General features: G+C 36.0%; 1 protein-coding gene across 2 annotated transcripts in view; it reads right to left on the bottom strand.

The window, feature by feature from the left end:
• Positions 1-1,061: 1,061 nt before the first annotated feature.
• TRPC6 (transient receptor potential cation channel subfamily C member 6) overlaps positions 1,062-22,912 on the bottom strand; it is a 119,153-nt gene continuing 97,302 nt past the window's right edge. Inside the window, exons 6-13 of one of the 2 annotated variants that reach the window (XM_069469026.1) lie at positions 19,769-20,002; positions 17,123-17,387; positions 15,709-15,904; positions 14,751-14,954; positions 13,015-13,089; positions 4,842-4,925; positions 3,146-3,221; positions 1,062-2,610 (exon numbers count right to left, since the gene is read on the bottom strand). In XM_069469026.1, the coding sequence (XP_069325127.1) occupies positions 2,459-2,610; positions 3,146-3,221; positions 4,842-4,925; positions 13,015-13,089; positions 14,751-14,954; positions 15,709-15,904; positions 17,123-17,387; positions 19,769-20,002 (1,286 nt within the window). In that variant the 3' untranslated portion in view covers positions 1,062-2,458. The remainder of the gene's footprint in view (positions 2,611-3,145; positions 3,222-4,841; positions 4,926-13,014; positions 13,090-14,750; positions 14,955-15,708; positions 15,905-17,122; positions 17,388-19,768; positions 20,003-22,912) is intronic. The other variant, XM_069469027.1, reaches the window with a different exon arrangement.

Genomic DNA, 22,912 nt, shown 5'->3' with positions numbered 1-22,912 from the left:
AAATTTGATAATGCATGGAAAACATTTATCACAGAGCCTAGCACATGGTAGGTGCTCAGTAAATGTTTCTCATAGTTGTATTAAGTCACATGACTCAAGTACCTGGAGTTCACATGCTCATTTTCTATTCATTTCAATCCCTGGGAGTTTTAAGCAGATAGCAGGTTCTGGTAATTTATTTTATATGACTAGTAAAATTGTTATGGAGTTTGTGCTATTTCTCAGTTTCAGAGTAATGAGAGCAGCAGAAAGTAAAACCAGGCATTGATGCAGAAAAACAGGGACTTTATTCTGTTCATTGGTGGCAGGTCTGCTGTGAAAAGTTGAGGAGTGGGCAGGACGCCATCCTCGGGGAACATCCTCGGGGAACATCATCCTCACAATGACCAGCATGGCTGCTCTGTCCTCCTTCTGGAGCCTGAACCTCCAGAAAGCACAGACTCAGAGAGCAGAAATATGACAGAGAGAGCAACTGGGATAAAAACATTTCAACTTATTAATCACTTTATTTTAAAAGGTGAAACTATGACATGAAGATAGGATTTAAAGCCAGTGGTCTTGAGACTTTCATCATGCTTATGACCATCTTTTGGCAGTGTGCCTTTAATTAACCTCTTGTTGGAATTTTAAAAATCTTTCTTAAAATACGTTTGTTTCGTTTTTCATCTTCCAATTTAAGGGAAATTAGAAGAGATGCCAATTCAGCTGCACTTTGAGGAACGTCTGCTGACTTCAGGTCATTAATTTCGAACAACTGGAGTCACCTGGTGGGTAATACCTTTTACAGCGAAACCCACAGTCTTGCCGGTTGTATTTCCCAAAACTTCTATCTTGTCAAGTCAAACCAACTTAAGAAACACTGGGGACTCTGAACATCTTTTCTAGAATCTTCTGGAGTCAAGCCCATGTGCTGTCATAGAGCAGTTCTTGGCATGCAGGCCTATCTTTTGCTTGGCAAAACACACACACTTTGTGGGTGTTAGATTATTTTAATTTGTTGATAGTGTATTTGGTATGAAGTTGATTTTTCACAAATGCTCATTCAAATATTGTCGCAAAACATTTGAAAATGGACCTTTTTTTGATATCACTAAGTAACTTCTCCATAAGTAATACCCACAAATACAAAAATCACTGAATATAAATTTTCAGCTGTAGTTTCTGATCTGCTTGCGTAAATGTTCTTTTATTTCAACTAAGCCAAAGTTGGGGCTAAATAGATTTTCTGTGACCATTTCATCTTTAAAATGAAGCTAAAGATTTGCATTTGAAGCCTCCCTTTATTGAATCTAAAGCAGCATATCCAAGTTAATGCCCAGAATCATCTGCATGTCAATAGTCTTGGGTAAACAGATAAACCTTCATTTTTTCCCTTTCAGTTGTTTAAGATACCACCTCATATCATCAGTAAGTAAAAACAATAACCTCTTGATGAATGTACCCGAATGCAAATTCCTGTTTTATATATTTGGGTAGGAAAATAGTACATACTGAGAATAACAGGTAAGTGTTAGCAAATTCCCACATCACTTTTTTTCCCTTTACATCAATGGCCAGATGTGGGAATTTATCTGTAAATGCCCCCCAAAATGGCACAAAATTGTGCTACAGTTGGACCAAATAACCACATTGCTTGGGGCTCTGATACTTCCCCAATAAAATATTCTTATGTGGACAATAGTTTTGCAGTCACAACAAAAAATTATAGCATAAAGAGCTTTTGCATGTCCCCATTAGCTACAAAAGAAATGGGGCAAGCATCTTATGTGTGCGTACACACGTTCACATACATGCATACAAAATACACACACTCTCACACATACACAACTGGACTACATTTCCAGGGTTCAGTGGAGGAAACACTTTTTCATTGTTAATTGTAATGTTCTCAAAGAGATGAGTCAGAAAATTTAAGAGAGATATAAGGCCAATTTGCACGAACAGAATCTGTCATATTCTTTGGGGGCTAAGTAGGATAGATGATGATTAAACAGCATTTTTAAGTGGCCATAGATTATTATTCTCCGTATTTCAGGGCTGGGAGTAACAAGCAGGGAATCCACAGAGCACTCAAGAAGGTACCTGAAATCACCTTCTGGGGGGAAAACCACATGGAAAATAATGTGGGTTCACCCCTGCTAGCTGAGACCCTTCCCAGGCAGACACTGCAAGGCGATCACATTAGCACAATAGTTATACCCAAGGAAGCAGTTTATAAGACAGGCACCAAGCGACTGATCATCATTTTCATCATAATCTTCAACCTTTAGCCTGAACAATAAAATTTAATCACCAAAATATTAGATATTGGGGGTCCCAGGTAATAGGATGACCCAAATTATCATTTAACTTTTTTCTCCTTTAAAAGGTGGGCACATTGGCACTTAAAAAAATAAATCAGAAAATAATATGGCTTCAAGTGGACAAATAAATAAAAATCTCTAAGGAAGTCTTTGCATTATCTATTGCTTTCCTCTTGATTTGGTTCCATGGATAATTTCTCCCCAAGTTTTCTAATAAGTTCTGCTAGATCTTCCGTGTTCTGAGATTTTTCTTCAAGGAGTTCATAGCGGAGACTTGAGATGTCCTGCTTAATCTCCTTCAGTTCCCCTTTGAAAAGCAAGAGTGATAAGAAGTCAACCGTTAATACATAATGCCAAGAAATAGGTGATTCTGGGATAGGATAAAATCAGTCCTAATTTCATATACATTTGTAGTTTGAATCGTTTGAAGGGAAATAACCTCCAAATGGAGCAGGTTTCTATTTTCTCAGTTTAGTATTTTGGTGAATGAAGAGATCATAGCAAAATTATAACATAAGTCCTCCTAAGGTAAGTTAAAAGGGAACTGTAGAAGATGTTTTTCAGGGGTTGGGGCAGCAGCCCCTCAATTTTCTCAGCTACTTCCTTCTCCCTCAAAGCCTCCCTAAAAACAATAGCTTTTCATCTAGCAAGTGACATCTGTCCCCAACTGTGGAGAAATAGCCTATTCCCCACTATTTAGTGGGACTGATGGTTGGTGAGATCCTGTTCTACTCTTCCCCTTGGAGCTCACTCTCCCAGACCCGTCCTTCCAGACCTCTCAGCGCCACATCAAGGCCCCTGGCTCACGCTTCGGGGATGATTTGTCCCTGTGTCCAACTCACCTTCATTCACTTCGTCACTTTCCTTATCTATCTGGGCTTGTAGTACATATCTTTTAATGAGCCTCTTCATTATTTTCTAGACAGAGAAAGGAGAAATGCATCTTAGTTTTATGTTCATGAGAAATCTCTCATTTGCAATAAGTTTCTGAGTCTTCCTCCCTTTAGTAAGCACTTTGGAAATGATGCCTATCGAAGCCAGTAAGCTGGCAGGGGATGCATAATATCTCCAAATTTTGTTTTTCTTTTTAAAGCAATTTTTATATCAGCTGGGCTATGACTCAAAAGTTAATTCTTGAGACAAAAATAAGTTTAGAGAAAACATCTAATCTTTCATGTCCATTGCTTGTATTTTATTTGAAAAGTATTAGTGCAAGACAGAGCCTTGCAGTTGGCAGGATAAAGATGTGTAGTGCTGCATATAGAAGTGGGGAATTAAGCTAATGTCTACTCGCTTATGCCCCACCCCTGACCCACCAAAAAATGTAGCCAGTTTTGATTTTATACTTGCTGTTAATTTAGGAACTGCTAGTTTCAATGCAATAAAGTTTCTCCAGTATCTGGGCATCTATCATGCAGACATTGCTTTTATTATATACTTTTCATAAAAAGCAGGAATCTCAGTGTGTGCTCAGGAAGTCCTGGATAAATGTATAGCTAAACCAAATCTTACACCTAAGCCCAAAGTTACATGGTAGATAGTAAAAGCCTGCTTTCAAGAATCTATTCTAAGGATATAATGTGGTCCATGGACAAGAATGTTCATATTACTACTACTAACAATAGTAGAAAAAAATAAATCCTTAAATGTCCATTAATAGGGAATTATTATAATAAATTTTTATACATTTATACAAAAGAAGATGATACTTTAACATTTAAAGAAGTATATATCTTGTGGAGAGAAAAACACAGACTACAAACTATTACTCATATAAGTAATATTAACTTATATTACATATACATGCATATAATACTATTAAAATATATGTAAAATTATGCATATATACATACATATAGTCATCTGGCAGAATATTAACCAAAATAAGCAGTCTTTGTTTTCAGTGGTGGAATTTGAGGTGAATTTTATTTTCTTCTTTCTGCTTTTTGTAAGGTTTGCCTTTTAACAATAAACATGTAGACTCTAAGCTCCATGATTTTAAAATTTTATCTATTTTGTTTACTCTTGCACTTCTAGCACTTAGAAAATGCCTGGCACATGGTGGTTACTCAATAAATATTTGTTGAATTAATGCATTACTTCAATATTGAGAAAAATATCTTAATAGTTCATTTTCCTTTCAAGAATCACATTGTTTGCAACAATTTGGATGAAACTGGAGATCATTATCCTAAGTGAAATATCTAAAGAATGGAAAAACAAACACCACATGTACCCAATATTAAATTGGAACCAACCGATGAGCACATATGTGCATAAAGGGAAGTAAAACTCAATGGAAATCAAGAGGGGTGGGGAGGAGGGGATGGGCAATAACCTACTGAACGGGTACAGTGAACACCTTCTGGGTGATGGGCACACTTATAACCCTGACTCAAGCATAACAAAATCTATACATGTAACCAAAAACATTTGTACCCTCATAATATTTTGTAATAAAAAAGAAAAAAGAATCACATAGTTTGATTCTAAATATTACAAATTACTAGCCTTATTTCTTTAAAATATCATGCTTACCTGATATTGTCTTGGAGGATTATTAAAAGTATTTAAATGAAAATCTTCTGAGCTCCTTATACTTGATTGTTTATTGTGCCCAACCTGTAATTTGAAAAGAATTAGAAATTGATTCTTATTTAATTTTTCTTTTAAATAATGTGATGAGATTATTAATTAGTTATATATATGAACTAATAAAGTATCACATATACAAATAATCTTATCTATAGATGCAGTGCCATTTAACTTTACTTGCTTAATATTTTGTCTACCAAGACAAATCAGTGGCACTCTAAGTGTATTCAGTTTCTCATTGGCTATTTGAGGTTATGGAGTTTCTTAGACTGTGGCTGTCAATCATGTTGTCATGAGAATCATGCTTTAACCTTCCCACAGATACACCTGTGGTAGAGGAAGAGGCAAATGAGCCAGAGAAATAATGGTAGTGATTTCAGAAGTCCATTGATGAAGGATTAACAGTCCAGCCTGATTAACTAAAGCATCCACACCTGCAGTAGGGTCTGATGTGGCTTCTGAAGAAACACCAGGGTAAGACTTTATTGTGAGATATAATTTAGGTGCCAAGAAAGCACTAATTAGTCCATTTAAATTTTAGGTACCATATAATATCTCATTTTGGTAGCACTTTTCACATAATATATTTGCCCGAACAGGCAAACAACAAAGAAGTAAAGCAATCTGAAATAAAGGTGATGGCATGCTATATTAACATGCTAAGAGGATGATTTTAAACTTTTAAATACATTTTCCAATGGGAAAAGCTTGTTTTACAAAAAAATAAGTAGAAGAACCTGAGCAAAACAGAGCAGCTCCAAATTTGCATGTTTATGATGTACAACTGTCTTCTAGGGGAAGAGAAACTTCAAGACTGTCTTCAAAGATACCCGTGATTTCTATTTCCTAGTAACATCTAAGTTGCTGTAAGTAAAGCTCAATGAGACTAAATTAAAATCCTCGCCTTAACTTCAATGCTTTAAACCTTTAAATGGACACATGCTGAATTAAAATAACTACGCACACATTCATCCATTGAACAAGTATGTATTAAGGGTTCTCTATATGTGAAGTACTGTGCTAGGCTCTCAGTGTTCAATGAAAAACATGAACAATTATGATCTAGCTGAGTTATAATAATAGGAAAAACATGGCAAGCCTATTAAGATCCATAAAATACACTATATAAATATGAAAATATTATTTAGATAGCATCATTTTTCATGTAGTTATTTCCCTTTTCCTTTCACTTTCTCTAAAAATGTCAGCAAAATGTCCACATATTTTTTACTTATATGGAGTTTAAAAATCATTAGGATAAAATTACATAATTCACCAAATTAATCAAAGAGAGACAGCTTGGGTGCTCAAAAAGAGTCCTTGAAGAAAACCTGAAGACTAATTACCATCTGGCTCTGCCACAAGCTAGCAGATTATTAAGATGCTTAAACTTTGTATAATCTTTTCTGACAATGAAGGGAATGGGCTAGTTGATTTCTATCATCATTTGAGCCCTACTAATTTATGACTTCGTGAAATGCGTGAAAACTTCAATGTAACATTTTAAATAATATAATGGGAACTCTGGGTTTCAAACTATGATTTATACTTTAAGGATATCAACTGTGAGGACCTGGTTTAAGCTCACACTCAACCCATTATGATAAAGCATGGAGGTGAAGACAGCCTCATAAGCACAGAGAAATTGTCTGGACAAAGGAAATATTTGTGGATCATGCCTTTGGTTTATTTACCATCTATTCATTAACTCACTATTGACACTTTGGGCTGGATAATTCTTCGGTGGTGGGGGTGTCCTCTGCATTGTATAATGCTTAGCAGCATCCCTGGCTTCTAACCACCAGATGCCAGTAACAGCTCCCCCACCCACCATCGTGACAACTAAAAATGTTTCCAGGTATTATCAAATGCACCTTGGTAGAGAGAGGGGGCAAAATCACCCCTGGTTGGGAACCACTGGTATAGTTAAATGGTATATAACTAAATAGCTATAAATTCATTTAGAGCATTTTTATGAAACTAGTTCTGCTCTAAGTCTGAAAGTTTTAGATGGAAATGTAACATTTTCCCAGCAAAAAACTTCTAGTCAGTTTGTAATGCATCATAGAAATTCAGCAATTACTTGTTAAAAATGGAATAATACAGAGAAATAGTATGGAAGAGTAAACTCCAATGATGCAAAGAAGCATTCTTGCCACTTGGTGGCAGAAAATCCTAATATATAATTGGTTCAATGTACAATTACTAAAATAATTTCATATCTGGAAAGTCATGTCTGTAACACTTTTGCACATATAAGGAAATTCAACTTGTAATATGAATAGTATTTAAACCATAGGGATTTGTGTATTTATAGATCGTGCCAACAAGTATAATGGCACAGGGGCCAGAAGTGGGGAGTTTGTTGACTGGAAGCAGGAAGGATTGGATGCAAGCTTTGTTTTGGACTAATATGTAAATAAACACTCTCTTCAATACTGAGTGAACCATTGCCTATCCTTTTTTTAATACTTTCTGCCACATTTTCTGCATTCTTTATGCTTTTTATTTTTCATTTCCTAATAATTAATTTGATATTAGCTTTTTCATATTATGGGTTCATTGTAGGATTAGAGTAAGGAACACTAAATATCTTGTTTGTTATTCATTAAAAGGAACAACTAAGCTGTTCCTTTGAAATTTCTTACATTGCTGGACATAGCAACAGTTCTGGGAGTCTCCCATCTCCCACAAGCATTAAATAACCTGAAGCCAGGAACAAAGCAGTGAATTTAGAAGGCATAGGCAATAGATCCAGTCAGCAGAGAATACAGATATGAAATGAAGCTGTGTTGTACAGTGTTTGTAAACATTTTGCTTTGGAATCAAGTAGATATGGATTTGAATTCTTGATCTCTCACTTGCCTGAAATAGGGCTTTGAACAAGTCATTTCACCTCTCTATTCTTAGGATCCTCAGGTATAGAATAGGAAAACAATATTACCTACCTCCTAGAGCTAACATGAGGATTAAAGAGACAAGGTGTATAGAATATGTAGCTTGACATACAGTAGGCATTCTATAATTGTCATAATTGTTATTATTGTATAGAAGGAGAAATATCTACTATGTGGCTTTAGGTCTAGTTCATGGTCAGCTTTAACCTACAGATGATCTGGACTTACAATGGGGTTATGTCCTGATAAACCCATCATAAATTGAAAATATTGTAAGTTGAAAGTGTATTTAATATGTCTAACTACCGAACATCATAGCTTAGCCTAGCCTACCTTAAACATGCTTAGAATACTTACCTTAGCTTACAGTTGGACAAAATCATCTAACACAAAGCCTATTTTATAAAAAAGTTATTATACTTTTTCTTTAAGGCTGGTCAAGTGAAGCAGTGGGAGTGGAGAAGGAACAAAGAAATCTGTAACTGGTTGTGATCAATTAGTTGTAAACACCACTGCATTGGACCAACCTATTATAAACATTTTGAATCAAAATTCAAAATTTGAGGTGTGGTTTCCACTGAATGCATACCATTTTCACACCATTATAAAGTCAAAATATTTTCAGTCGAACTATCATAAGTCAAGTACTGTAGTCAATTTATTCTGAAGATATTTCGCCAAATATTGCTTTTTACCAATGTGCCCAAGCCCACAACCAAGTCATTCCAGGAATGAAATATTCACTGATTCCCATACCCAGATGAGCATTAAAATCTCCAAAGGTCTTATTAAAATACATATTTTCAGGCCCCACTGCCAGAGGTTTTTACTCAATAGATCTGGAGAAGAGGAGGGGGAATTTGCACTATGGAGAAGTGGCCCTAGAGAAACGGACACAGTTGGAACCATTACTTTATGTGATTGTTTCATCAGATGATTAAAAATATAGTCTCTGCCCCAAGTAAAGGATAAAGAACACAGTTTCTGGATACATAACTAATTTTTAAAAAGTCTCACTTGATCCAATGAAGAAAGGACCTACTTTATAGGGCATAGGAACCTGCTCTAAAATTGACAGCTCGAGAGTGATCTGTTCAGAAGCTGGAACAAAGCAGCCATTCAAGAAGTAATTTGGCATTTTCAGGTTTACACGTGTAATAGTGTCTGCAGAGATCGACCTTTAATGTATGCTATCCTTTCAGACTGTATATCTGAAAAGGTAACTCTAGCAACCACCAAAATCAATGACCTTTAGAGTTGAAGGATGTGATTGAAGATAATGAGTAGGTCTGCGTACTTTGTTTCAAAAAATATTTTTGTATATGTAAAGGGAATGTAAATAGTTGTTATATTATACTGTCTGTATTATTTTTATTGTTGTATTGTTATTTTTGTTCTTTTTTTCTAATATTTTCAATCCTCATTTGGTTGAATCCATCAATGTAGAAACTGAGGATACCAAGGGCCAATTGTGTGTGTGTGTGTGTGTGTGTGTGTGTGTGTGTCTTTATAGTCAATTGAAATGCCCTTTGCAAAATTATAGAAAGTTTCTGTCATTATCAGACATTTTTTAGATCATAAATGGGAGTAGATGGAAAGGGAAAGAGTCATTTCCTTGGATTACTCAATTAAGAATTAGTTGTCTGCATTGTCAATATACTGAATGCCACTGAATTTTATACTTAAAAATGGTTAAAATGGTAAATTTTATGCTATGTATATTTTACTACAATAAAAATAAATTTTTAAAAAAGAAATCAGTTGTCTGTATATAGGAACCCCAAGCTATCTGGGCTACTATGCATATTTAGGTTTTGTAGTGGGACACTGTTATTTTTGAGACTAATACTTCCTGACCTCTTATCTGTAAGAAAACATAGTGGGCTATATTGTCAATTACAACTCAACTCTCATGGGCATAAGTAAGACTAAATAATATTATTAATACTAGCTGAAACTCTGCGCCTTTCTTTTTCCTTTAAGCATCACAGTATTTAAAATACATAGATGAAGTTAAACTTGTAAGATGGACTATATCATTTACAAATGTTTATATCTTATTAAACTATTATCAGTTATATATTACTTGGTACACATGTCACAAGTGACAGGGACCAATCAGTATGTCACCAGGGATATTCATTTCTGAATATATCCACTTACTAGAGAAGCCTTTGAAAAAAATCATTAAATCATTTCACCTGGCTCTACTTTTCTTATGTGATATGTGCAGATAATCTAACTCATAAATGACAGACTTTATTAAAATGACCTATCAAATTATAAAATCTTTTGAGTGGGATACTCTTTGGAGACAAACTATTCATATTCTTTCAGTTTCTCTTTCCCCTTCATCTTCCCATCCATCCCTCTGTCCTTCTGTCCACTCATGCATTCTTCCCACAGACACTAGTGAGTATCAACAATGTGGACGTATTAAGGATCAGGGCTGAACTAAGACAGGGGCTGTGTCCTGCAGAAGTCCACACCTTCATCAGTTAGTTTGCCTTTTCTTGGTCTGGGGGATTAACTGGTTGACATATCATGACTAATAGGATCTCACCATGGAAGAAGAAAGGGAGGAACAAACTAATACATAAGTAGCAACATATACTTCCTACCATGTGCCTTGCCAGGTATTTTATTTAATTTACTTTCATGACCCTTTGAGGCTGTAGTAACTACAAGTGAAGAAACTCAGGCCTGAGAAGGCCATGAAATTTGTCCCAGTCCATAGCTGGAAAGTGGTGGGGAAATGAGATGATGATGATGATGATGATGATGTGTGCGTGTGTGTGTGTGTGTGTGTGTGTGTGTGTGTCTGTGTGTGTGTTGCTGCCAAACATACTCTAAAAATGCTAATTTTGTTGCCATTTTACAATTAATGTATGCTGACTTCAAACTTATTCTGATATTACTATTTCCCATTACTGTTACTATTTCTACCACTCACTATTTAATTTTTTAAATTATTTTTTCCAGATATAACCATTTACAATTTTTAACTGGACTCCTTTCATTTTCCGCTGGCTTTCTTCCTCTAGGACTTTCAGACCTAATTTCTCTGTCCTCACTGGGTTAGTATCATTACCAAATTTTATGGCTATATTTACTCTTGCTGCTCTCTAATAATAATAATAAAAATAATAAACAGCTATTACATACCTACTATGTGCCAGACCCTGTTGTAAGAACTTTACATGCATTAAATAATTTAATATTAAGAACAACCTTGGGGTGTTAGCATAATTACTGCCTATATTCCACAAATGGGTAAACAGCCTTAGTAAGACAGAGTTCCAAGTAGAACACATACTGACATGCATTACAGTGATAGAAATTGCTTATAAAATATTTGAACTTAATTCTCTGTGTTTCTTCAGTATTCTATTCCTGACAACCATCACCATGAGACTGGGCTGGCAGGCTTTTTCTGTAAAGAACTAAATAATAAATATTTTAGGCTTTGTGGGCCACATACAATCTCTGTTACTTATTCTTTATTTTTTTTTTCACAACTTTTTAGAAATGTAAAAAACAAATAAAAATTAAAAAAAAAAAAAACTCTTTAATTCTCAGTCCAAACAAAAACAGGCTGAAGACAAAATGTGGCTAAGGGCTGTGGCTTATTGGCCCTAGACTAGCCTCCTAACTACCAAGCTATCCTTTCTAGAGTGAAATTGATTTTGTAGCTGTGTTATATGTGTTATTTCCCATTTCATAACTTTCCCTTATCTGAACCATTTTTAAATGCAATCTAGATTCACCTGGTAGCCCACAAACAAGCCCAACAAATCTTGTCTGAATAGCAACATTCTGCCAATTTGCAATGGCCTGCTCTGTTGACTGTCTTGGAAGACCAGGGGTGATTTCCATTTTTGCCCTCTAGCTGTCTACCCTCAGCCCATACTGCCATATTGCTGCAGTTGAGCCCCAGATCGTGGGAGGCCTCAGAGGTCTACGCCCACCTGCCACCTCCCACTGCAGCCCTTCCTGCCTGTGATGTTGTTCTTTGGAAGTTCTTCCCATCAAACCTCCTAATCTTACTAGAGCTATGGGTTAGGGTTTCTCTTATCCTAAAGCTCTCTTTGGTGTTCTGATTTGAAATGGGGAAGGTTGACACATTTGTGGCAGGGATGGTTAGAAAGAAAGCTAGGAGGCTGGATATCAGATAGGCCTTAAGAGGATTCTTATGTTGTTGGAGGAGGTAACAAACCCAACTTGAAACAAAGTGGCCCCTCTCCCTGGCATTTGTGTCCCATGGGGTGGCTGTGTAGCTCAGCTCTGGCCAGTAAGACATGGTAACAGAAATTGCTGGGAGGTGCTTCCGAGGGTGGCAGCAGATTCAGCTAGCAAGCTCCACTTTTCCTTCGCCCTTACTCCTTCTACGTGCCTGAAAAGTGGGTATAATGACTAGAGGTGAAGCTATCACCTTACATAAGAGTATGACAAAAAATCCAGGAGAATCACAGAGACTCACCCCTGACAACAGTCCCATACTGTCTAATTCTGGGGAGTTAAGTAAGGTGGGGGGAGAAACAATTGTCTTGTTTAAACCACCGTGATTTGGGTTTTAGCTTACTATGTGCAATGGAATGCAAGTCCTACCTGATACATTACCCTTTTCCTGATTCATCCTTTTATCATTTCCCTTTAGCAACAAGCATTTGCATGCTGCAAGAAAGGAAGAAAATATCCTCATCATTGAGGATTTCACTACTCCTAATTAAGGAGCTGATGAATCTCTAGGGCACATTGTTCATTAATAACTGTGTCAACCACAACAGCCATTAAAGTCCTACAGTGCCTATTTCTACTGCTTCACGATCACTGACAATAAGGAGCCACTGCTGGCCATGCACACTCTCCATCTCAGCAGCAGGGAGCTAAGCTAATCATATCCTCCATCAGGTTCCTGACAGATTCCTCTCTTATTTTAATTTTCCCTTCTTCACATTACTAGTTTTATATTTCATCACCATAAGTACCCATAAGTATGTGCTTAATGTCTTAAATATACATGCAATTCTTCTGCTAATCCAGACATAGGCTTACTGCCACCTCTCAGTAACCAATTCTTTTGAGAATTATTAAAATAGTTAAATTCTTTAATGTGTCTTTTATCTACTTTTTGAAATTGCTTCTGAACATTTGTCCCTTTGTCTGAAAAGATAAGCCTGATCATATGCACAACTTTATAGTTTCAAATGTTACCTTACCTGTTTTTTGTCAAGTGCTACTTTTGAAAGGTCTTCGTGACTTCCTAAAATTCCAAATTTCTTTTCTTCATTTCTCTTTTAAAGATAGATAGTAAAATGAGTACAGTTGCATAGCCAATTTCACTCTTTACTTCATATTTCAAAAACCATCAGGTCTAATTCCCCAACAAGTTTTAATGAGAGAAATACATTCTTACTGTGTCCTTCCCTTTGGGAAGTGCTTGGACATTTCGTTCGGATACTGAAATGTCTCAGGAGCAGTTCTAATCAGACCTGTAAACTACACACTTAATCACACTAAGCAAAGAAAGAAAAAGATTTGCTACTCCATTGAGTTCTACAAGTTATACATCCAGAAGAACGCCGTAGATGGCAAACTTTTCCAAAATTCCTACACAAAATAACTATAATAAGAAGTACATTTAAAGAGGGCTTTCAAATTCTCAAAGTACTTCTACATATTTATTTGATTTGATCTTCACAATATAGACATAATTTTTATATTATAGTTGAGGGAACTAGAACTCAGAGAATTTTTTACTTGAAAATCTCAAGCAATAAATAGCTAACTGAGCACAATTAGAACATTTCCCTTTTATTCAATGATAGAATTTTATCATTGCAAAGAAACTTTATAATCATTTGGACCAGCTGTTCACCCAGTGTAGGAAGGAAGATCTCCAATAAATTCCTAATGTCAACCATCCAGCATTTATTGACTACCTACCATGATGGGAAGCTCACTACTTCCAAAGTCAGCCCATCACTCTGTTGGGCAGATCTTATTGCTACAAATTTGTTCTTACATTGAACAAAAATTGAACTATTTGAAACTTTTGCCATTACCTCTCTTTATTTTTGAAGCAACAAAAAACAAAGAGTATTGTCTAATCAAAGGTTGGAATTCTAAAGATATTCTTGTTCTCCTTTAATCTTTTTTTTTTCCCCAGGAGAAACAGCCAGCTCCTTCATTTCCCCCTCATATGACATTATATTCATACATGTCCCCATCCTGGTCCTCCTCTGGATGCACCTAGTGTCTCAATTCTCCTCTGGGTAGAGAGTTCTGCACACAGCAGAGATGGCTGCACAGGGTAAGCACCCACCTCCCATCTCCAGTTATATACAACGTGTTCTCTAAACACACCCGAACATACTGTGATCATCCTGGCTCCTCATCTAAGCACTATATCTCTTTTATGTTTTCTTGAGGTTGCATTGCCTTGTGGGATTATTGTTTTCAATTAGTGTCCTTAGAGATTTCTTCTTTGAACTCCTTACTGCTGAGGCTGGTCTCCCATATTGCAAGTGAGAAACTAATTTCTGAATTTTTCAATGGAGAACTTATTTAAGAGTCTGTGAAGTTTCCCTGAGTCATAATCAGCTCCTGATGCTTTACCTTGCTCTATACATTGAAGGTGAAATGAGGGACATGTAGCCACAACAGCAAAAATGGGGCCCAGAAGAGCTCCCCCTTTCAGTATTCACTCCAGATAATATAACACATTAGTTTAGTTATATTTCATGAATTTTTTAAAATATTATTTTAAGTATGAAATGTCCAATGAGCTCATATTAAGCAGACACAAGCCAAAGGACTAGGCTGTGTTAAGTGACTACATTTGGGAGTAAATGATATGTTATCCTGAACTGCTTCTTTTTAAAGAGATGTGGCATAGTGGTTACAATGGTCGGAGCACTTAAGAGTACAACTATAAATTTCCAAGCCAAATTACCTTGTTCATTTCTGCATCCTCCTGGAAACCTTTTTTATGACCCTGGAACAGCTCAGAAATCCATTTTTTAAGCTTCAGTAACAGATAAAACAGGGACTTTGGACTTGGCACTAGGTTGAAGGGAACAGGAAGTGTTCTCCCCTCCTCAAAGTAGGAAAACCAAAGTTTGGCCCTTGCAAACTTCCACTCCACATCAGCGTCATCCTACACAAACACACATGACAGTTCATCAAGGAAATGCATAAACAGAATTACTGGGATGCTTTTAACATTGTGTGGCTAGATGGAAGAACAATGCCTACAAACACTCTCAGACCTCAAAGACTGCTTCAAGTTTTTTTTTGAAATGTTAACATTATAATCACACGCTCTTTCCTAAATCTACCTACAATTTTATCAGGCTTATAGGACTATAGATTTCAAAGTTCATACATGTTTATAAATATACTGAAAGATATGAACATATTTTCCTACATTCTAAAAAACACTATGAAAAATTTTTTATTCTGCAGTAAATCACTCATTAATTTGGGACACAGACCAAGATTTCTGGAATAAAAATTTACATTATCATTCTCAACTTGAAAAAGGGTGAATTTGGAACATCACTCAAAAAAGACTTGGAGAATAGTAGCATTCATAAACAATAATTTTTTGAATAAAATATAAATTCATGCTGATATAGTATTCCTAAAGTTTTTTTTTTTCTTAAATAAATAACAAATCACATCAGACAACATTTCTACTCCTTATGCCTTACTGCCCCACCATATCTTATCAATGTTGTGTTTGGAGGCAAAGAGTTAAAATTTTCTAAATGGCTGATAAAACAACTATATAAAATGGGGAAAGAACAAAGGAGGAACAGCAGTCCATACTTTCAACCTCATTGCTGTGTTGATCCTTGAAATAGTAAAAACATGTAGGTACAAATTATAAAAATGAATAGAGATTATACCTCAATTTCCTGGAATGAACTGTTGATCATTGCAATTAACATATTTAGTAAAACGATGACCATTGTAACATTATAGACTCCATAAAGAACATAACCAATGTTTTCAATGAATTTATGATTATAGTTGATGACCACTGATTTCACTTCAGAAAGTCCAAATATAGCCCAGAACAGTGTCTTAAAACTTTCCTCCACTCTGGGGAAAAATATAAGAAAGAAAATAAATAAGAAGGTGTATAAACAAATAACAATAGTACCATAATAAGAGTGAGTTGATTTTGTGTCTTTGCAAATACTAGCTATTCATGAGAAAATCTTTACCTTTCTGAAACTCGTTTTTCTTTTCTGTAAATCAGGTACAACAGGATTGTTGGAAGGATGAGGTAATATTGTGCATATGAAGTACATAGTCATATAGCTCAATATCTGGCACATTATAATCACTCAATAAATGCTTACAACATAATTTTATAACCACAGATATTAACGTTTAAATACTCCATAGCTTTGGCAATTGAAGTGTTAAATGTATTACTTTAAAATAATACAATTTGTTAGAGTTCTTTTAGGTTTCCTGATGATCTATCCTTCTACTCATCCAATAAATAGATAGTAATAGTACATGTCTTAATGACAAAAATGACAATATAAACAGACAATGTAACCCAAACCACTGATATATCTTAGGTAGGAATCCCAGTGCTTTAGGCATGCTATTGACCAAAGCTAAGCCCATCTACTTAACCCAGGTGGTTTCATTTTCCTGACAAACTACAAATGGCAAACAGTAGGTTATGCTTCAGTTGATGCTTCTCATAGTAACACTGAAGACCTGATAATTGAGTAATCTGTTCCAAACATACTTTATAAAAAACACATGTGCCCATGATGAACATAAGTCAAAACTCTCATTACTACTGATAACTCAGATCTTCTCAATGATAATATGGGAGAAATGGAATTAGCAAAGCAGCTGTTTTCATAGTCAGTTCCCCAGGAGGCCCCAGTAAGCATAAGGGCCCAGGGTACAGGGCAAAGGTGTGAGAGTCAGTAAACAAGGGGTCACATCCTCTCTTTTCCAAATACTAACAGCCATGAAACATTTAGCAAATTATTTAACTCTTGTGAATTGCAGTTTCCTCTTTTTGTGAAATTGAGATAATGAAAGGATGCATGTGAGATATTTACCATAAAACCTGGCTCTAAAAATGTTAGTTATTATTTAATATTAGGAAAGGTCTTACATCTCAGAGTTTTTCCAACTCATTTTAAAATCCTCTCATTTTGTGAAAAAAGAATTAGAGATGAAGTCTTTACGAAAATATTATTTATCCCATGGTCTTACATAAACACTGTTAAACTAACATTTATTTAATTGGCAATAACTATCACCAGAACATCTGAGATCACATACGTTGTGAAAGCTTCATTCTGTTTTGCGCCAATGTAGTAGGAGTAGAGGTTGAACATTCCAATCATAAAGGCCACAAACACCATGATGAATATGACCATGAACTTGAAGATATCTTTTACTGTTCTTCCAAGAGATATCTGCAGAGGTCCAAAGCTTTCATTTGCTGGTAAAATATAGGCTATTCTGGAGAAACTTAAAACTACAGCGATTGCATAAAGACCTTCAGATATAATTTGAGGATCGGAGGGGTCCCACTTTATCCTGGCTAGGAAAAAGCAAAGATAAGAGTTATGGTGAGTTTCTTTAAGTAGTTTATTTAGGTAACTTTTTTTCTGAGAGAGAAAAATAATTAGCAATCCATTTCCCAAATGGAAGTCTCTGATCTTAAAAGGTTTCTTAAATGTCAACTGTATTTGAGCGTCTGAATTTATTAAGAAGATGATCCCCCTGGTTTGCTAGCAAGTTTCCATAAAGGTACAGCATAATAGCTAAGAGCTCAGACTATAGATAGAGTCAGTATCTGTAAAAATTCATATATATATATATATATATTTCACATATATACAAAATTTCAACTGAGATAACTTGTGCAAATTACTTCTCTTAGTTTTATTTTCCTGTTTTTAAAAATGAGATAATACAACTCCTACCTCCCTCATCTGCTATGAGAATTCAATAAGTCAACATATGTTCAGTGTTTAGAAAGTTCCTAGTACTTAATAAATGGTAGCACTTATTATTTAATCTTCAGCTATAATTACAATATAATGTAATTTGGGGCTTATAGAAAACTTGTAGTTATTTAAACTTATTAGAAGTAATTTTGATTGGTCACTCAAACAAGTCTATTTTTTACCATAAAATGTAGCAATTATTCACTTATAAATTTTTATGCATTATTACATCAGGTCATTAAAAACCCAATTAAGAAACCATTATGAATAAAAATGGAAAACAGTGTGGAAGAAAGAGGAAAAATATGATTATAAATTTTTATTTGCTTATTTGTTGAGAAGCAGAATTAGGAAAGGATAACAAACTAATAAAAGCAGTTTCATTTTTTATAAGTGCTTTGAATATAAGTATCATCTCTAAATAGATAGCTTTGATTTTTAAAAGTTCTATTTTTAAAAAATCTTTAAACATTAAAATAAATACTAAAAATAATAATAATAAGGGGCTCTTGTGTGATATAAATGATAAACCCATAGAGGTGCCAAGTGAATGTTAACTGATTTCTTAACAGAAAGTTTGAAATAAGTATTCAAAGGGAATATATTTTCCCCAATCCATGTTTCTACAAGGAGGGATTTTCCTCAAGCAAATAACTGGACCTACTTTCATCCCTTAGTCACTTCCTCCTGAGGAGGTGGAACGACTTATCTGATTGCTGAATTGGAATGAAGAACTTGGCATCCTTGGCTCAGTGTTACCTACTTTCTCTTGAGAATTCTCCTCTGGTCCTCCATGGTGGAGTCTCACCTGATCGGGCACTTGCTGCCATCCCCCTTGTGGGGAGAATGCCCTGATGCATTGATGTCTGAAATTGGAGGATATGTTTGCCTCGTTCTGGGATATTACTGAGCCTGCTGGCTAATAGACTCAGACCTATGTCATCTACCCTGAATCTTATCAGTATCAGAGTTGATGATCTGACCTCCATATTAACTTCTTGTTTTATTTCTCAACTAGTTCAGAGCCTGATGGGGAAATAGTGGTGTTATTTATTGGGGGTCCTCTCAGAGATCTCAACAATTCCTTTGCTTTCAAATAGTTTATGTTTTAAATGGACATGGTACTCAAATGTAAACTTTTTATTGTATATATTTATGGGATATAACATGGTGTTTTGATATATGTATACATTGTGTAATGATTAAATCAAGCTAATTAACATATCCATTACCTCACATATTTATCATTTTTTATGGTAAGAACATTTAAAATCTACCCTCTTAGCAATTTCCAAGTATATAGTACATTATTATTAACTATAGTCACCATGTCATACAACAGACTCCAGAACTTATTCCTCCTGTATAACTGAAACTTTTTATCTTTCACCAAGATCTCCCCATTTTGCCTCCACCCCAGCCCCTGGCAACCACCATTACTTTCTAATTCTATGAGTTTGACTTTTTTAAGATTCCACATATAAGTGAGATCATGCAGTATTTGTCTTTCTTTGCCTGGCTTATTTTACTTAAGATAATGTGTTCCAGGTTCATTCATGTTTTCACAAAATGACAGGATTTTCTTTTTTTTTAAAGGCTGAATAGTATACATTGCATATATGTACAATTCAAATGTGAACTATTGTTAATAGAAGTAAGGAAAAAAATAAATCCAAGACATAAGGAAGACATTCTCAATGAAGTTTGGTAGGTAGCCAGTTGATCTAAGACATAAAAGGAGATGATTTCTGTGACCAAGGGAGGGTTCCAGCCAGTAGACAAATTAAAGGAAGAGCAGAAGGCATGCTTCCTCATGCTTCCTCAGATAGGTGCTCATTCTTTAGATACAGATGTTGGAAACTAACCAACATTTTACGAAAATTGGGAAGTAACTCAACTACTACTGATATCTATCATACAAGAAAATTCTGCATATTTATTAATTTATATTGACTGTGTACTGTAAACTCACCCAAATTGTAGTATTTCACATTGTCTCCCAGTGTAACTTTTGTCAAGTCCTTCAAAGTATCATTTGCATCAATGATGCTCTGGGCTTTGGAAGCATGCCAAAATGCCATGAATCTTGCAATGAATGATGCTGCAAAGATCGCTAACATACCAAAATCAAGCATATTCCACAACTCAAACAAGTATTCCTTGGGACCTTGAGTCCAAATTTCTTTACATTCAGCCCATATCATGCCTGCAATAGAAAGGGGTTAAAATATCAATTCAATTTCATTCCAGCCTTAGTTCTTCAATAAAACAAAATAAATTTTAAAGGTCTCAGCCTGACATTTAAAATTTAGCCCCAACCTTCCTGGCCAGCCACAATTCCCACATCCCTACAAATCCCATAGTCTAGCAATATCGGTGCATTACCTGAAAGCAATTTGACAAAGTTCATTGACAGCCTTAAGATAACAAACATCCTGTTGATCAACAAATTCCACACATAAAAAAATATTTAAACAATGTTTATTGTGGGATACTTTATAATAACCAAAACACACAAACATACCCATATCAACACCCTGAAATAGAAATAATCATGGGACTTGGACAGATAGAATATTATGCAGCCATGTAATATGATATTGTATCAATTACCACGGGGTAATGTCCACGAGAATGTGCCTCACTGACCTCCAACTACAGGAATGTGATTGACTGTGGGTCTCAGCTACTGCCTTCTGAAAATCATTTTCACTTTTGTTTAAGGCCATGCTTCCCCTGAATTGCTCCCAGCCAGTGACTGAGGGTGCCCCTTCTTGGGAGACATGGGACTCCTCTGACGGCCGACTGGCTCAAGGATTTTGTGGCAGCCTTGCTAAGCTTTCCTTAGACTGCATGGAGATCTAGGATGCTTCTACCCAACTTTCCTTCTCTCTCTCTCTCTCTCTCTCTCTTTTTCTCTCAGTCCCTTGAGGTTTGACTTGCATCCCAATCTGATGGCCATTGAGAGCTTCCTCAGCTCTCTCCCCATTTTCTCTTGCAAGAAATTTTCTTGATAAAAAATTTTTCTCTTGATAAAATTTCCATTACCCTTAATAAAATTGTTGTACATTTAATCTCTGTGCCTACATCTTGGAGGACCTGGACTAACACACATTGGAAAATCTTTACATCATAATGTTAAGTAAAACAGTTTAAAATGTTATATAATCTATGACTTCATGTTTAAAACCAGCATAGCAAAAGACTAGAAGAAATTACAGAAACATATTAATAGTAGTCATCTCTTTCTGGTGGAATTATTAATAATACTGCATATGCTCTCAAATTTTTAGTGTGGTATTTGGGACCACTGGTTTTGAAATCAGACTGTCATGAATTTGAGACTTTGTTCCTCCACTTATTAGTTGTGAAGTCTCTGGTAAGTTACTTAAACATTCTAATACTCAATTTGTAAAATGAGGATGATAGTTCATATCTACTTCATAGGATTATTATGAGACAAATAAAATAGTACATGTAAAATAAACAACACAGTGTTTGGTACTTGGAAAAAATTATGACTAACATTTATTGAGCATTTACTATTTTAAATTTTCCATGATTGGCACGTCTTCTTTTTTAATTTGAAGAATTTCATTTTATTTAAAAGAAGTGACTTTACCCCCCATTGTCTTTAAGACACCCCTCTCTGACATCCCACCTCCTCCTAGAGCCCCCTGGAGAAACAGAATCCAAACTCCATCAATAGATCAAAACCTACCTCCATCAAGAAGTCTTTCATAGCCCCTAGTTGAAAATAACCTTCCCTTACCCTTGGCAACCACCTGCCCCAAATTCTCACAACGTTTGTCGGAGATGCCAATGACAGAAGCTGCTATGTGAATGGCTGCACAGCCCTGTAGGGATTAAGAAAATGCCACAGTCTCGGCTCTCCAAGAGCACATCATGTGCTTTTTCTCAAAACCAACAATCAGTACAACATAAAGGACATAGTTTACAGAGCAGACAACTTCATTACTTATTTTGAGTTATTTCAAGTTAAGAGGGCACTAGGATTGAATTCATATATACGCTAGCAGAGCAACTCTAAATCTACACACACACACTAAAACGTAAGTAGCGATGAAAAAATGCAAAGGCAGCTTTCTTTTTGCAGTCCCTGCGTTCCTGCCAGCCTCAGTAGGAGGTGAGGACAGGCCGGAGTAACAAAGCATGGGGACTAAAGGGACAGTTGAACTCATACAGCCTAGTCGTTTTCAAAGTTTCCCCTCCGCTTTTTCCTTCCACTTCTCCATCTTCTTTCCTCTCTTTTTAAGTAGAATTCTTGGTACAAATGATGTCTTACTGAAGCTTAAAAACTGAAACAAATACAATGAACAATTCTGCCAGAAGGAATAGTTCCTGTCTTATTTCTCCCGAGGACCCCTGGGTGCTGCCAAGCACAGTTTGAAATCCTCCCTCTCATCCAGGCTCTGTCCCAAGCAGGGGACGTCACGGGATCAGGGAGATGGGGTGCTTACTGACGCTCACGGCTGCTCGTCCCATTGTTGAAGTTTTAGAAATACTCCTTCATCGTGGACCCAATGGTTCTATTTTTGCCTTCTAGAGCAGTAGCAAATGAGTCAGCTCACTCCGCCTTTAAATTTCTTAAAAAAACAAAAAACAAAACCCAATACCACATGTGTGCTTATTAAATCTATTCTTCTCTAGCAGAGGCAGGTTTACCATGAAGCTAATGAGCTCAAACTTCAAGAGGCCTTATTTGCTCAGGCTCCTTCTAGGTCCTTGCTTTGTCTTCTTTTTCTAAAAATGAAGCCCTCCAAATAAACAAGCCTCGGGATGGACAATGCTTGGATCCACTCCACTCCTTACCCCCTAGGGTAATCTAGATCTCAGTCCCTTTAAGTGCTGTTTCATGGAGAAGCCACTCACCCTTCTGGCTGCTGTGCTTGGGATGCTCCCTATTTGCCAATTGGCTGCAGGTGGCACCCAGAGCCAAGCACAATCCTGCGGACGTGCTCTGGCCAGTGGGGTAAGCACAGCCTTGACTGCAGTCCTCTCCTTCTGTTGAAGAGTCATCCCAGGACTGCATTTGCTTCCTCCGCAGCTCACACTGGCCACTAGGTTACAAGAGCCCCTGAGGATCTTTCCACCT

Source organism: Eulemur rufifrons, chromosome 6, assembly GCF_041146395.1.
Source record: "Eulemur rufifrons isolate Redbay chromosome 6, OSU_ERuf_1, whole genome shotgun sequence".
NCBI lineage: Eukaryota > Metazoa > Chordata > Mammalia > Primates > Lemuridae > Eulemur > Eulemur rufifrons.
The sequence above is the reverse complement of the archived record's forward strand: the minus strand, read 5'-3'. Positions and strand labels throughout refer to the sequence as shown.